The sequence below is a fragment of the Scyliorhinus canicula genome, chromosome 17, assembly GCF_902713615.1.
Source record: "Scyliorhinus canicula chromosome 17, sScyCan1.1, whole genome shotgun sequence".
Taxonomy (NCBI): domain Eukaryota; kingdom Metazoa; phylum Chordata; class Chondrichthyes; order Carcharhiniformes; family Scyliorhinidae; genus Scyliorhinus; species Scyliorhinus canicula.
The window spans coordinates 89,721,833-89,737,621 of record NC_052162.1 but is presented as its reverse complement, the minus strand read 5'-3'; the positions used below and the strand labels follow the sequence as shown (position 1 = coordinate 89,737,621).

The following is a 15,789-nucleotide window of genomic DNA, read 5'->3' as shown; positions in this document are numbered from 1 at the left end:
GGAACCTGCGGGTGGTGATTCCCAAGTATCTGCTGCTCTTGTCCATGTAGATGGTAGTTGTAGGTTTGGAACCTTGGTGAGTTCCTGCAGTGCATCTTGTAGATGGTACACATGGCTGCCACTGTTCAACGGTGTTGGAGGGATTACGAATTTGTGGAAGGAGAAGCAAACAAGTGGGCTGCTTTACCCTGGACAGTGTCGAGTTTCTTGAGTGTTGGAGCTGCACTCATCCAGGCAAGTGGAGAGTATTCCATTACACTCCTGACTTGTCCCTTGCAGATTGTGGACAGGCTATGGCGGGGGGGGGGGGTTCAAGAGCTAAGTTACTTGCCGTAGGGTTCCTAGCCTTTTGACCTGCCCTGGTAGCCACAGTATTAATATGGCTAGTCCAGTTCAATTTCTGATCAATGGTAACCCCCAGGATGTTGATTGTGGAGAATCAGCGATTGTAAAGCTACTGAATGTCATGGGGCGATGATTAGATTTTCTCTTGTAGGAGATGGGTCATTGCCTGGCACTTGTGTGGCGCAAATGTAACTTGGTACTTGTCAGCCCAAACCTGGATATTGTCCAGGTCTTGCTGCATTTGGACATGGACTGCTTCATTATCTGAGGAGTTGCAAATGGCGCTGAACATTGTGCAGTCATCTGTGACCATCCTCACTTCTGACCTTATGGAAGGCGGGTCATTGATGAAGCAGCTGAACATGGTTAGGCTTAGAACACTAGCCTGAGGAACTCCAGCAGTGAGATGATTGACCTCCAACCGTCACAACCATCTTCCTTTGTGCCAGGTATGACTCCAAGCAGCGGAGAGTTTTTCCCATTGACTCCAGTTTAGCTAGGGTTCCTTGATGCCATACAGTCAAATGCTGCCGCGATATCAAGGGCAGTCACTCTCACCTCCGGCATTCAGCTCTTTTGTTCACGTATGAACCATGGCTGTAGTGAAGTCAGGAGCTGACAGGCCCTGGCAGAACCCAAACTGAGCGCCCGTGAGCTGGTTATTGCTGAGTAAGTGTTGCTTGATAGCACTGTTGATGACTCCTTCCATCACTCTGCTGATGATGGAGAGTAGGCTGATAGGGTAGTAACTGGTTGAATTGGGTTGGTCCTGTTTCTTGTGTTTAGGACGCATGGACAATTTTCCATATTACCGGGTAGATGCCAGTATTAAAGCTGTACTGGCAGCTTGGCAGTCTGCAGTACTATTGTCAGAACCAATAACCTTTGCAGTATCGAGGGCCTTTAGCCGATATAATGTGCAGTGAATTATATTGGCTGAAGACTGACATCTGTGATGCTGGGTACCTCCGGAGGAACCAAAATGGATCATCCACTAGGCACTTCTGGCTGAAGATTGTTACGAATGCTTCAGCCTTGTCTTTTGCACAGATGTGCTGGGCTCCTTAATCATTGAGGAGAGTAATTGACTGGAGAATTCAGATCTAGAGGCAGTCTCTGAAGGGTAGGAGAGATTTCTTCACCCATAGGCTGTGAATCTTTGGAATCTCTACCCCAGAGGATTACAGATGCTCAAGAGTATTCAAGAGCAACTTCACACATTTCACATGATTTCACAAAAGGGAAATCTTGCTTGACAAATTTATTTGAGGATGTAACTAGAAGGGTAAATAAAGGGGAACTAGTAGAAGTAGCATACTTCTATTTCTAAAGGCATTCGATAAGGTGTCACACAAAAAGTTAATATTCATGCTAAGGACTAATGCGAGTTGGAGGTAACATATCAGCATGGACAGAGGTTCCTTAACAGACAAGAAGTGTGGGGTTAAACAGGGCATTTCAAGTTGGCAAGCTGTGACTTATGGGGTATGCTGCAAGTATCAGTGCTGGGGCCTCAGCCATTTACAATCTATATTAATGACTTAGATGGAGTGAGAGAATGTATCCAATTTAAGTAATGATTCAAAACTAGGTGGGAATTTAAGCTAAGGACTTGGGGGAGATTGCAAAGAGATACTGACACATTTAATGAGTGAGCAATAAGGCAGATGGAATATAGTGGAGAAGTATGAGGATTTTTACTATGGTTGCACAAGTCGAAAAGCAGAATATTTTTTCAAAAGTGAAACTTGTAAATGTTGATATCCAAAGGGACTTGGGTTTACTCATACAAGGGACACAAAATGTAGATACAGCAAGCAATCGTGTAGCAAATAGCATGTTAACCTTTATTGCATGAGGATTGCACTACAAGAATAAGGATGTCTTGCTACAATTGTACAGGGCTTGGCTGAGACCACACCTGCGGTGTTGTGGACAATCTTGGTGTCCATATTTAAGGAAAGATATACTTGCCTTGGGAGGCGGTACAGCAAATAGGGCTGGTTTAGTTCACTGGGCTAAATCGCTGACTTTTAAAGAGGACCAAGCAGGCCAGCAGCACGGTTCGATTCCTGTACCAGCCTCCACGGACAGGCGCCGGAATGTGGCGACTAGGGGCATTTCACAGTAACTTCATTGAAGTCTACTCGTGACAATAAGCGATTTTCATTTCATTTTTTCAAATGTTCACTGGGATGAGAGACTGAGTTAACTGGGCTTATATTCTCCGGACTTTAGATAAATGAAAGGTACAAGTTTCTGAACACAAGATAGAGGTTGTTTCCCTGGCTGGCGAATCTAGAACAAGGGGACACAGCCTCAGGATAAGGCGCCAATAATTTAGGACTGAGATGAAGAGATGTTTCTTCACTCAAAAGTGTTTTGCATCTCTGGAATCCTCTACTTGAAGGCTGTGGATGCTACGTCACTGAATATATTTAAGGCTGAGATTAGTAGATGTTTGGTCCCTCATGGAATTAAGGGATATGGCGAACAAGTGAGAAAGTGGAGCTGAAACCAAAGATCAACCATGATCATACTAAAAGGCAGAGTTGGCACGAGAGACTACATGGTCTACTCCTGCTCCTACTTTGTATGTTGTACAATAGATTTTTTGATACTAAGGGAATTAAGCAATGTGGGGATCATGCTGCAATATGTGTTGAGGTAGATCAGCCATGACCTTATTAAATGGCAGAACAGGTTCCAAGGAACAAAAAGGCCTACTCCAGCTCCTATCTCCTTTGTTTGCATTAGGTTCTCTCTGCAATATTCTCAACTAGTTGAAACCACACTTTGAAAAATTATTGTGATATTCCAATTTCTTTATACTTCAACGGGATTCCTAATAAAAATGCAATAAAACTGGATGTGTTATCCAGAGCACCTCGTTCAAACATGGTTAACGGGTCTTACATTAGCATAGTGTTGCCAGACAGCTAGAACATGAGACACAAAAAAAATCTGTGCCCTTTACTCCTCTCCTCCACCACCAAATCTGCTACAGCATGATACACTGCAAGATGCACCTAAAACACAGAGCTCCTGGGCCAGTTCGCAGTACGTAAAGAACTAGGAAAGCTGTGATTACAGGAGCATTTTCCAAGTTTCTCACTGTCAGAGTAGGAGGAAACGCATGTTGTATTACAGACATACGAAGTAGAAAGAATGGGACACCACAAACAGGAAAGATGGTTAACAGAACTGATAACATGGTCACCCATTCCCCATTTATTCAAAAGCTGTCTTTTGTTGCTATGCCGCCAAAAATGTGAAGAGGTATTGCTAAATAATGCCATTAACAACAGATGGCATTTCAATACTGGGCTAGCTACATCTGCATGCAGTTCAGAACAGTAAACAACTGCCCTACTTCAAAGCAAGTTTTCGGCCTCAACAATAGTTAGAACTATTTCACAATTTATCAAAATGCTGTTCCTTTTTAACTATTAAAATATTAGTTTCTATATTCAAGTGCCTTCAGTCTTTGCATCGCTCCATCCATCATTCTATACCTACAGAAGAGACAACTTTTATAAACAAGATGACAAAGTTATGAAAGGCAGCAATACCATTGCTAAACTGATCCTTCAAACCACTTTTTAAATTTTCTGCAAAAAAAAATCTATTAAAACACACCCAAGTTTTAGTACAAGCTCAGTTCGTACTACCTCAATTTCTCGCAGCTTGGCACGTTTCTCTTCGGACATTTCTAACATTTTTTGAGATTTTGAATCATAGGACTCTTCCTTCTGTCCTAATGACTCTTCGGACTCAATATCCTCCACCTCCTCCTCCTCCTCTGATTCCTCTTTTATTTCCTCTCTGTAAATCAGAAAACACTTAGAATTAACCGCTCTATGAATGTAAATTGCTGCAATGCACATAACTGTTTAGGCATAAGTGCAAAAAGATACACCTGTTAACATTAGACTAGCCACATCTGCATGCATATTTTCTACGGTACTGATTAGCACACACTAGGAACTTAAGAAAATGTCAGCATGGACTGTACGATTGAAGTGAAAGTTGCCATAGCCCCAGATCACCATAGCTGCTTTCCCTTTTGAGAGACCTGACAGGTGGTGGTAAACCCGAGGGTCACCAGATATCAGGCAAGGACAAGGTGAAGAAGACGGAGCCTTCATGCCGGTATGGGAATGGAACACGAGTTGTTGGTATTGCTCTGCATCACACACCAGCCGTTCAGCCAACTGAGCTAACCGACTATATGGATCAATGTACTTATTATTCAAACACTGATAGGTTTAAAACCTATCAATGTAATTCACATGGATAGTAAATACCAAGATTTGAAATGTATAGCAACAGGCCATAATTTTCTCCCAACTGTAGTAGTCTAAATGGCTGCATTCAGTTAAGCTTCATTTTATCATCTGTGGTTAAACTAAATTTTCAGTTGCAAACTTTAAGCAAAGTTAAGATAATTTGTTCTGCTGGGGTCATCATTCAATAGAAGAAGTCTGCTTAGACTACAGGACTTAGAAGCCAACTGGGAAAATTATAGATGAATCAGTCACCTGAAGATTTGGACCATTTAAGTTTAGCCTTGCCTGGTCTTCCCCAACTCCCCACATGCACTATTGCCGATGCTTCCTTTGTATGTTTCCCTGGAAGATCCTGACATGTGGACAAACTTCCTTTCTATGAACACCCAAACTACACAAAACCTAACTTTAGTCTTCATTACCTCACCCTCCACAAAGTCTTCATTACCTCATCCTACAAAGTATAGAGGTCTGAACTAGCAGTTATTAAAATAATAATTCAGGGGACTTCTGGTGGCGACTATGAAGGAGTAAGTCACACATTTGGTGGCTGCCGCTCGGGTCGGACTTTTGGCCCTTTCCCCCCCTGATTTTTTACCGGACTTGATTTGAAAAATCAATGACAGAGGCAATTGTGTACTGGATTCCCACATCGGTGCTTGGAGAGGAGGATTAGAAGTGCTCACAAAGGCAGAAACAGAAGAACAGAGACTTGGGCTGAACCTGCACCGGGGGACAGCATGGCGGACAACCGGAGCTCTGGCTTGTCGACCCAGTAGTCAACAGAGCAGCTGATACAAGTTACCCAGGAGGGCATTGCCAAGCTGAAGCAGGACTGCTTGGAACAAATTAAAGAGGCAATTGCGCAGCTGGAGCTTAGATTGGATGCCCAAGATCGGTTATCCAGAAAGTAGAGAAGGCGCTGGCTGACCTGGAGGAACATCAAACTGCGGTGGAGTTGGTGGGGATGCTGAGAGACCAGCAGAAAAGGCTCCTGGAGAAGTTGGAGGACCTAGAGAACAGGTCCCACCTGCAGAACTTGAGATTGCTGGGCTCCTGGAGGGGTCCGAAGGAGCGGAAGCTGGGACAGACACAGCAGGCATGTTCGAGAAGCTGCTGGGGGGGGGGATCAGAGTCTCGCTTTACACAGATGACCTGCTCATGCATGTATCGAACCCAGCAGAGGGATGGAAGAAATCATGAGGTTTCTGGGGGAATTTGGCCGGTTTTCAGGGTATGATCTAAATATGGAGAAAAGTGAGATGTTTGCCATCAAGGCAAGGGGACAGGAGAGGCGACTGGGGTAACTGCCGTTTACAGTGCTAGGGGGAAGCTTTAGGTATCTAGGCATCCAAATGGCGCAGGAATAGGAACGGCTGCACAAACTAAATTTGGCCCAACTGGTAGACCAAATGAAGGACGATTTCCAAAGGTGGGACATGCTCCCATTGTCATTAGCTGGGAGGGTCCAGACGGTGAAGATGACGGTCCTCCCGAGATTCCTGTTTATGTTTCAGTGTCTCCCTATCTTTATTCCGCGGTCCTTTTTTAAACGTGCCAACAAAGTGATCACTGGCTTTGTATGGGCGGGTAAGACCCCGCGAGTAAAAAAGGGGATGCTTGAGCGGAGCCGGGAAAAGGGCGGGCTGGCGCTGCCGAACTTCAGTAACTACTATTGGGTGGCGAATATAGCCATGATTAGGAAGTGGGTGGTGGGGGGAAGGTCGGCATGGGAGCATATGGAAGTGGCTTCATGTAAGTTAACCAGCTTGGGGGCATTGATAATGGTGCCTCTGTCGTTCCCGTCGGCATGGTACTCCACCAGCCCCGTGGTGGTGGCTGCCCTGAGAGTCTGGGGGCAATGGAGGAAGCATGTGGGAACGGAGGGAGCACCGGTCTGGTCTCCAAATTTGTAACAATCACCGGTTTGCCCCGGGAAGGATGGACGGGGGATTTCGGAGATGGCAGAGAGCAGGGATTGAGAGGATGGGGGATATGTTTATAGAGGGGAGCTTTCCTAACTTGAGGGAGCTGGAGGAGAAATTTGAATTGGCGAGGGGAAATTAATTTAGGTACCTGCAGGTGTGGGACTTCCTACGAAGGCAGGTCTCAACCTTCCCGCTCCTACCACCAAGGGCGGGTAAGACCCCGCGAGTAAAAAAGGGGATGCTTGAGCGGAGCCGGGAAAAGGGCGGGCTGGCGCTGCCGAACTTCAGTAACTACTATTGGGTGGCGAATATAGCCGGATAGGGTAGTTTCCAGAGTGTGGGTGGGAGAAGGGAAGGTCTCCGACATCTATAAGGAACTCATGGGGTCAGAGGATACGCAGACTGAGGAGCTGAAGCGCAAGTGGGAGGAGGAGTTGGGAGGAGAGATAGAGGATGGTCTCTGGGTGGACGCGTTGAGTAGAGTCAACGCGTCCACAACATGTGCCAGGCTCAGCCTGATTCAATTCAAGGTCGTTCACCGGGCTCACATGACAGTGGCCCGGATGAGCAAGTTCTCTGGGGTAGAAGATAGGTGCGCAAGGTGTACGGGAGGGCCAGCGAACCATGTCCACATGTTCTGGACATGTCCAAAGCTTAGGGGATTCTGGCAGGGATTTGCAGATGTCATGTCCACGGTGTTAAAAACAAGGGTGGCACCGAGTCTAGAGGTGGCGATTTTCGGGGTGTCGAAGATCCGGGTATCCAAGAGGAGAAAGAGGCAAATGTTCTGGCCTTTGCTTCCCTAGTAGCCCGGAGATGGATATTGTTAGCCTGGAGGGACTCAAAGCCCCTGAAGTCGGAGACCTGGCTATCTGACATGGCTAGCTTTCTCTGGTTGGAGAAAATCAGGTTCGCTTTGAGAGGGTCAATGTTTTTTTAAAATAAATTTAGAGTACCCAATTATTTTTTTTTCCAATTAAGGGCAATTTAGCATGGCCAATCTACTAACCTGCACATCTTTGGGTTGTGGGGTGAAACCCATGCAGACATGGGACGAATGTGCAAACTCCATACGGACAGTGACCCAGAGCCGGGATTCGAACCCTGGTCCTCAGCGCCACAGTCCCAGTGCTATCCACTGCGGCCAAGAAAGGGTCAATGTTAGGGTTCGCCCAGAGGCGGCAACCGTTCGTCGACTTCTTTGCGGAAAATTAATCGTCAGCAGAAGGGGGGGGGGTTAGTTTAGCTTAGAGTAGGGGGTTAATAAAGGTGGGACCTATAAGGGAGGAAGCAGGCTTTTGCGCTATGTTTATAGATTCATGTACATTGTTTATTTTGTTGTTGTAGTAAAACCAAAAATACCTCGGTAAAATGTTTATTTAAAAAAATAATAAGTCAGCTGATCTAAGCACAAAACCTACACAAGAGTAGACCTGTCAAATCACAGTCATGGATATCAAATTCAAACAATAACATGTATTAAAAGGTCACTGTCTTCAAACCTTTCAGCCATAGTACACCAAGAGGCTGGAAACTGGGTAAAACCACTCAGTCTGTATGTTTGGCATGTAACAAAATCTTGTAAATATTAACTGTAATTGTAAACAAAGTGAGGAACATGCCGTATTGGAAGAAGCTGTTTGGTATACACCTTACGTAATATCAACTTTGAACTATCATATAAATTTTACAAATAAAGTTTATTTTTGGACACAAAAGAATAGCACGGAAGTACAGGAAATCTAACATCTCTCCAGAGGTTTCCTTCTACATCTTGGGCTAATTATAAAGAAAAATCCTGACTTTTGATGAGAATTTCTTATCCAGGATACCATGAAAAACACATTTAAGAAAAACATTCTATTTTAAAATGCTGGTGCTAATGGTACGATTCCGTAAGAGTCAAAAAGTTGCTCATGTGACACAAATAGGATTATTTTTGTTACAGTAAGATAATATACTAATTTGTCATCTATATATTAGATGTGCTAGTTTATGTAGTAACAAGTAGAAAGCGGAATCTTTTCTAGCTGTACCTGAAATTTACTGCAATCTGGTGAAAATTTGCTGCTTGATCAGCCTGTCATAATGAGTGTTTCGTTGCCTGGGATATTTCAGATAAGCCCAATGTTATTGTGCCCACAAGTTCCGTGAAAATAATTTTATATTTGTTGAATATGCAAGTTTGAAATAATGATATTCATGTTATGGGAAATTAAATTCAGGGCCCAATAAAAATCACTTGGAGTAAACATGACCCATGACTACCCAGGAAACTGAAAATATTCCTAAATGCATCTTTTGGAAAATGAATTAGATTATACACCTAGGAATTTGATTTCAGGTTCAACACATGCTGGAATGAACTCCACAAATAACTCAATACAGACGTCTGGATGAACACCAGAAAACAATTTTGTTCCACTTAACATTTTAGGCCTTTCTTAATGGAAAGCTTCCTGTTAAACTGGTGGTGTTTATATTTAAGGTAATAAATCTATCGCTGGAACTCTATCCCAAACAATCAAGAACAAGCCTGCCAAAAGAGATCTGTCTAAGCTTATAAGCAAAACAGACTGCTGTATTTAAAATAATTGAGCTATAACATCTTCCAGCTAGTTTCCATACAAAGGGCCCATCATAAGTAGCTAATGTCGTGGGTAATTGCAAAATGAAGCGGAGCAACATTTTCTTTCAAGAATTTTTCTCAATTATTGCAAGTCTGCAATAAGGAAACATCACAAAGGTTGGAACAGTGAAAGTCAAGAATAAAATCCTTTCTTGACCTGCCAGAATTTCCTCTTTGGGCCAAGTGAAGTACACCGGTGAATTGACTGACAAAGCATCGGTGCAGAGTCCTTACATGGACTATTTCTCTGAATCAGCCAGTCTGAAATCAATATGGAAGCACTCTATCAGCTCCCCAATTCAAACAATTGTGATTCTCAGTCTTGAGGCACAAAATAACTGCAGTTGGTCCAGCTACGAATCAAATAGTGCCCTCTAACCAGAACATAAATGAATCACCAAACGGTTTACTGTATGAAAGTGGATTTTCAAGCACTGCAGCAATACAGAGACTGGGACAAGCAGACTGGTGTACCAACTCAATAGCACTACTTCAATAGTAGATCTGCACATTTAAATCTAGGCGATTTGTTGCAACTTACAGTGAATGAGCTTTCCAGGTCAATACAAACATAAATTTTAAAATTTATTTTTAAAAATGCAGAAGGCTGGATGGACTTTATCCCAGCAGAAAGCCTTGGCTCTCACTCGATTCCAAGTTCAAAAGGCGGTGTAAGCAACAGAGAATGTGAACATTAGAAGGGATAATTCTGCTACTCTGAGTACTTTGAAAATAGGCAATCAAAAAAAAAATCACACCCTAATTCAGTATGCTTCAACTTAGACCCCACAACGTCTTTCAGCCTTTAGAGTTTGTTAACTATCAGGAATATGTTTGTTTGCAGCAAATTACCCAGCCTTCAGAACAGCGACCACGACACCACACAACCCTGCCAGAGCAATCTCTGCAAGACATGCCAGATCATCGACATGGATACCACCATTACACGTGGAAACACCACCCACCAGGTATGCGGCACAAACTCGTGCGACTTGACCAATGTACCTCATACGCTGCAGGAAAGGATGTCCCGAAGCATGGTACATTGGCGAGACCATGCAGACACTGCGACAATGAATGAACGGGCATCGTGCGACCATCACCAGGCAGGAATGTTCCCTTCCAGTCGGGGAACACTTCAGCAGTCAAGGGCATTCAGCCTCTGATCTCCGGGTAAGCGTTCTCCAAAGCGGTCTTCAGGACACGCGACAACGCAGAATTGCCGAGCAAAAACTTGTAGCTAAGTTCCGCACGCATAAGTGTGGCCTCAGCCGGGATCTTGGATTCATGTCGCATTACATTCATCCCCCACCATCTGGCCTGGACTTGCAAAATCCTAGCAACTGTCCTGGCTTGAGACAATTCACACCTCTTTAACCTGGGGTTACCCCTATCTCTGGATCTGTAATGAATTGATTACCCGCAAATGCTCGCATTCCAAGCATTGTCTGGCATCTCTGACTTTGTCTATATAAATATTTCTGGAACATACCTCCATTCACCCGAGGAAGGAGCAGCGCTCCGAAAGCTCGTGTTTGAAACAAACCTGTTGGACTTTAACCTGGTGTTGTAAGACTTCTTACTATCAGGAATATGGAATCGATTTAACTCTGATAATACAGAAAGCTCTAGGATAGTGTTTTCTTAATTCTACCAAAACTGGTTCTACCTCTTGCGAGCCAAGGTCAGGTCACACTACTATACTAATGTAATCCTTAATTAACAGACCCACCACCTTTTCTTAGCTACATAGAACATAGAACAGTACAGCACAGAACAGGCCCTTCAGTCCTCGATGTTGTGCCGAACAATGATCACCCTACTCAAACCCACGTATCGACCCTATACCCGTAACCCAACAACCCCCCCCCCTTACTTTTTTTTTTAGGACACTACGGGCAATTTAGCATGGCCAATTCACCTAACCCGCACATCTTTGGACTGTGGGAGGAAACCGACGCACACACGGGGAGGACGTGCAGACTCCGCACAGACAGTGACCCAGCCGGGAACCGAACCTGGGACCCTGGAGCTGTGAAGCATTTATGCTAACCACCATGCTACCGTGCTGCCCGAATGTCTTTGAGAAATGTCAAAACTGCTTTAATATTCAGGTCCAAGCCTTGCTGCTAACTGCCAGGCACTTGAGTAGTGCAATGTTACTTAGCAATTGTCAGCCAAGGCTGAACGTTGTCTGGGTCTTGCTGCATATGGGCATGGACTGCTTCAGCATCGGAGTAGTCTCCAATCGCTCAGAACATTGTGCAATCATCAGCAAACATCCCCACTTCTGACCTCATTATGGAGGAAAGGGCATTGAGGAAGCAAGTGAAGTTGGTTGGATCTAGTAACTCCTGCAGCAATATCCTGTGACTGAGATAATTGACATCGAGTGTTTTCCCCCGATTCCCAATTACTTCAAAGTTGCTCGGATTCCTTGATGGCATACTCTATCAAATGCTGCCTTGATGTCAAGAGTAGTCACACTCAGTGCAGCACGGTGGCCTAGTGGTTAGCACAGCTGCCTCACGGCGCTGAGGTCCCAGGTTCGATCCCGGCTCTGGGTCACTGTCCATGTGGAGTTTGCACATTCTCCCCGTGTCTGCGTGGGTTTTGCCCCCACAACCCAAAAAAGTGCCGAGTAGGTGGATTGGCCACACTAAATTGCCCCTTAATTGGAAAAGATAATTGGGTAATCTAAATTTATTTTAAAAAAAGAGTAGTCACACTCATCTCAAGTTCAGCTCTCGTGTCCATGTTTGGACCATAGTTATAATGAGGCCAGGAGCTGAGTGGCCCCGGTGGAGCCCAATCCAAAGTATCAGTGAATAGGTTATTACTGTAAGAAGTCTTACAACACCAGGTTAAAGTCCAACAGGTTTGTTTCAAACACGAGCTTTCGGAGCACGGCTCCTTCTTCACCTGAAGAAGGAGCCGTGCTCCGAAAGCTCGTGTTTGAAACAAACCTGTTGGACTTTAACCTGGTGTTGTAAGACTTCTTACTGTGCTCACCCCAGTCCAACGCCGGCATCTCCACATCATAGGTTATTACTGTGTAAGTGCTGCTTGACAGCACTGCCAAAGACACCCTCCATCACTTTACTGATAAGTGAAAGTAGGCGATGCGGTGGCAATTGGCCAGGATGGATTTATCTTGCTTTTTGTCCGCAATTTTCCACTTCACCAGGTAGAAAACAGTGTTGTACGCAGCACTGGAACAGGTTAACTAGGGGCACGGCTAGTTCTGGGGCACAAGTTATTGCCGGAATGGTGCCAGGGCCCAGTGCCATTAGCTATTCCTTAATATCACATGGAGTGAATAGAATTGGCTGAAGAATGTCATCTGTGACATTAAGGACACCTGGAGGCAGAGATGAATTATTCACTCAGCACTTCTGTTGGAAATGCCTTGTGTTTTGCATTGATGAGCTGGGTTCCCCCAGCATTAAGAATGGTATATTCATGGAACCTTTTTCTCGGGTTATTTAATTATCTGCCACCATTGATAACGAGATGCGGCCGAATTACAGAATTTAGATCTGATCCATTGGCTGTGGGATTGCTTAGCTCTATCACTTGCAACTTCTGCTGATTTGTATCCAAGTAATCCTGTGCAACTTCACCAGGTTGACACCTTATTTTCAGGTATGCCTGCTGCTTTTCCTGGAAGTCTGGCTGCAATATCCTTTCAGGACAGGTCAATTCATTCAGTACTGTGCCATTCTTGGTGATGGATATTAAAGTCCCCACTAAGAGTATATTCTGTGCCTTTGCCACCTCGATGTTTCTTTCAATTGGTGTTCAATATGGAGGAGTACTAATTAAACAGCTGATGGTGGGCTGGCTTTGGGTGATCATCCATAGGTTTCCCTGCCTCCTGTCCCATGCTTTACCTGCTGCCATGAGACTTCATTGGGTCCGGAGTCAACGTTGAGGACTCACAGGGCAACCCTTTCCTGACTGCATATCACTATGCTGCCACCTCTACTGGATCTGACCTGATGTGGCGAGAGGGCATACACAGAGATGGTGACTGTGATATTGTCTGTAGTGCAAATGACTATGTCAGGCTGATGCCTGACTAGTTTGTGGGACAGCTCTCCTAATTTTGGAACAAGCTCCCATATACTAGTAAGGAGGACTTTTGCAAGGTTAAGAGAGCTGGGTGTGCTGTTGCTAGTTTCAGTGCCTAAATGGATATTGGGTGTTCCCTACGATTTCATTCCTTTATGACCATATAAGGTTTGATACACCGAGTGGCTTGCTGCCATTTCAGAGGGCAGTTAAGAGTAAACCACATTGTTGTGGGGGTTGGAGTCACATGCAAGGCAGACCAGGAAAGGGCAGTCCTTCCATAAAGGACATTAATGAATCAGATGGCTTTTTACTACTATCAATTTACTTCAAACCCTGGAATGGAAACCGACTTGCCCTAGCGGTTTTTATTCTTTAGGACAATGGATTTCTTCATTATTGCTGCTTTGCTTATATTAATTTTAGAACCACAGAAATCCTACAATGCAGAAGGCTATTCAGCCCATCGAGCCTGCACCGACCCTCTGAAAGAGTACTCTACCGAAGCCCACTCCCCACCCCATCCATGTAACCCCATAACCCCACCTAACCTGCATATCTTTGGACACTAAGGGCCAATTTTAGCATCGCCAATCCACCTAACGTGAAAATCTTTGGACTGTGGGAAGAAACAAGAACACCTGGAGGAAGCCCATGCAGACACGGGGAGAAAATGCCAACTTCACACAGTCACCCGAGGATGGAATTGAACCCGGGTTCCTGGTGCTGTGAAGCAGCAGTGCTGGTTAATTATTAGGTTTTCTTTAGGGGTATCCAATATTCTACTGCAAATACTGATATAAGGTAATTTCATAGAATTTACAGTGCAGGAGGCGGCCATTCGGCCCATCGAGTCTACACCAGCTCTTGGAAAGAGCACCCGACCCAAGGTCCACACCTCCACCCTAACCCCACCCAACACTAAGAGCAATTTTGGACACTAAGGGCAATTTAGCACGGCCAATCCACCTAACCTGCATATCTTTGGACTGTGGGAGGAAACCGGAGCACCCGGAGGAAACCCACCCACACACGGGGAGAATGCCTAATTATTAAACTTGATTGCAGCTGTGAAGGAAACCAATGTTTTCAGCATAAACGATCAACAGTCATGCAAATTTGCATTCACAGATAGCTACTTTGCTTTTGAGCAACATGGTACAGCACACTAACATTCTTAAGGAAATATGGTTATTAACCCACAAAGTTAGTTCGAAGAAACTCACTTAATCTTAATCTCAATCTTCTCTTCTTCTCCTGGGTGGTCAAGCATATCCCATTTCGACATGGTAATTGCTGCAAAATTAAAATTTATATTTCAGCACTTCATTCAGTTGAATCAACTCTGTGTTTGTTAAAGAGCAAATGAGAGCTGCAGATATTATACCAATTACACCACAGCTATCTATCCAAGCAGGTGACACATTGGGCAGGATTCTGCTAACTAAGTGTGGCCTAACCACGGCCGGAAAGTTTGGGGCAACCTGCCTCAGCCATTTCAGGAGCTCTGACTGGACTTTATGTCCAGGCAGCAAGTGAATTATCGTTCAGGTGCCCATCGCTTTCAGGGTTGAAATCCTGCCTGAAAAAGTGAACCATCAATCAGAGAACTGACTACTTATTCAATACCAGCAGCATTCCTGGGAGTGGTGGCCATTGCTGAGCCAACAATGGGAGAAGCAACATGAACACCACATTCGGAACAAGATAAAAGCAGTTAGGGGTTGCAAGGGCCAGTCATGGAAGCCCAAACAAGGAACGAGGTGCTATCATTACTTTTTGGATAGGTGACTAACATGCCTAACCTTCAGCTTGGAGGGAGGCCACAATGTGTATAACAGGCAATTTCACCACACGGCTAATGTACAAAATTTTAAAAACTGGGCAAAGACTTCTTAATGACTGAAGCCAAGGCTTGCCATGACTCAAAACAAAAGGAACGTTCTGGCATTCAGAGAAGCTGACACCTCGCTCTCTCTAAAATTACACTAACAACCCAGTGAGCTGCAGGAGACCAACTTTCAAGGGAATTATACATAGGCTATATACATTTAAGCCAGGCTTAGCCAACGGTCTGCTAGTTTGCTAGGACAAAGGATCTAAAAACCTCTTTTGAAATTCTTAAAGGTTGAAATATTAATAATCTCAAGAATCCAGACAAAGAAATATACATCCTTTGTCAAAGCAATGTGAAAGTTATGTCACATGACTCTCCTAGCTAGCAGAACCTGTTACCCTGCCCTGCTGCAGTGCCAATTAGTCTGCCATCTTCCATGAACCAAACAGCAGCTCTGAAAAAGGACACTGTCCAGATTTGAATGCCTGATCCCATCTACACGGTTTTGCCTGGAATCTCTGTACCATCACCTCTGTGTGCCCATCTGAGTACAGAAGTCATCCTACTGGAAAAGTGGATCATCCAGCATCAGTTTCAGTCTGATCTTTGAAGGAATTCACCATTGGACTTTTGATTCTGGACTCTAGACTCAAGTGAAACAATAATTCTTATTTTTTGGTGCCATGT

General features: G+C 44.5%; 1 protein-coding gene across 3 annotated transcripts in view; it reads right to left on the bottom strand.

The window, feature by feature from the left end:
* LOC119952451 (U2 snRNP-associated SURP motif-containing protein-like) overlaps nucleotides 1-15,789 on the bottom strand; it is a 59,371-nt gene that overhangs the window by 4,577 nt on the left and 39,005 nt on the right. For all 3 annotated transcript variants that reach the window (XM_038776218.1, XM_038776219.1, XM_038776220.1), the window contains 2 exons: nucleotides 14,492-14,561; nucleotides 4,017-4,170 (listed from right to left, as the gene is read on the bottom strand). In XM_038776218.1, the coding sequence (XP_038632146.1) occupies nucleotides 4,017-4,170; nucleotides 14,492-14,561 (224 nt within the window). The remainder of the gene's footprint in view (nucleotides 1-4,016; nucleotides 4,171-14,491; nucleotides 14,562-15,789) is intronic.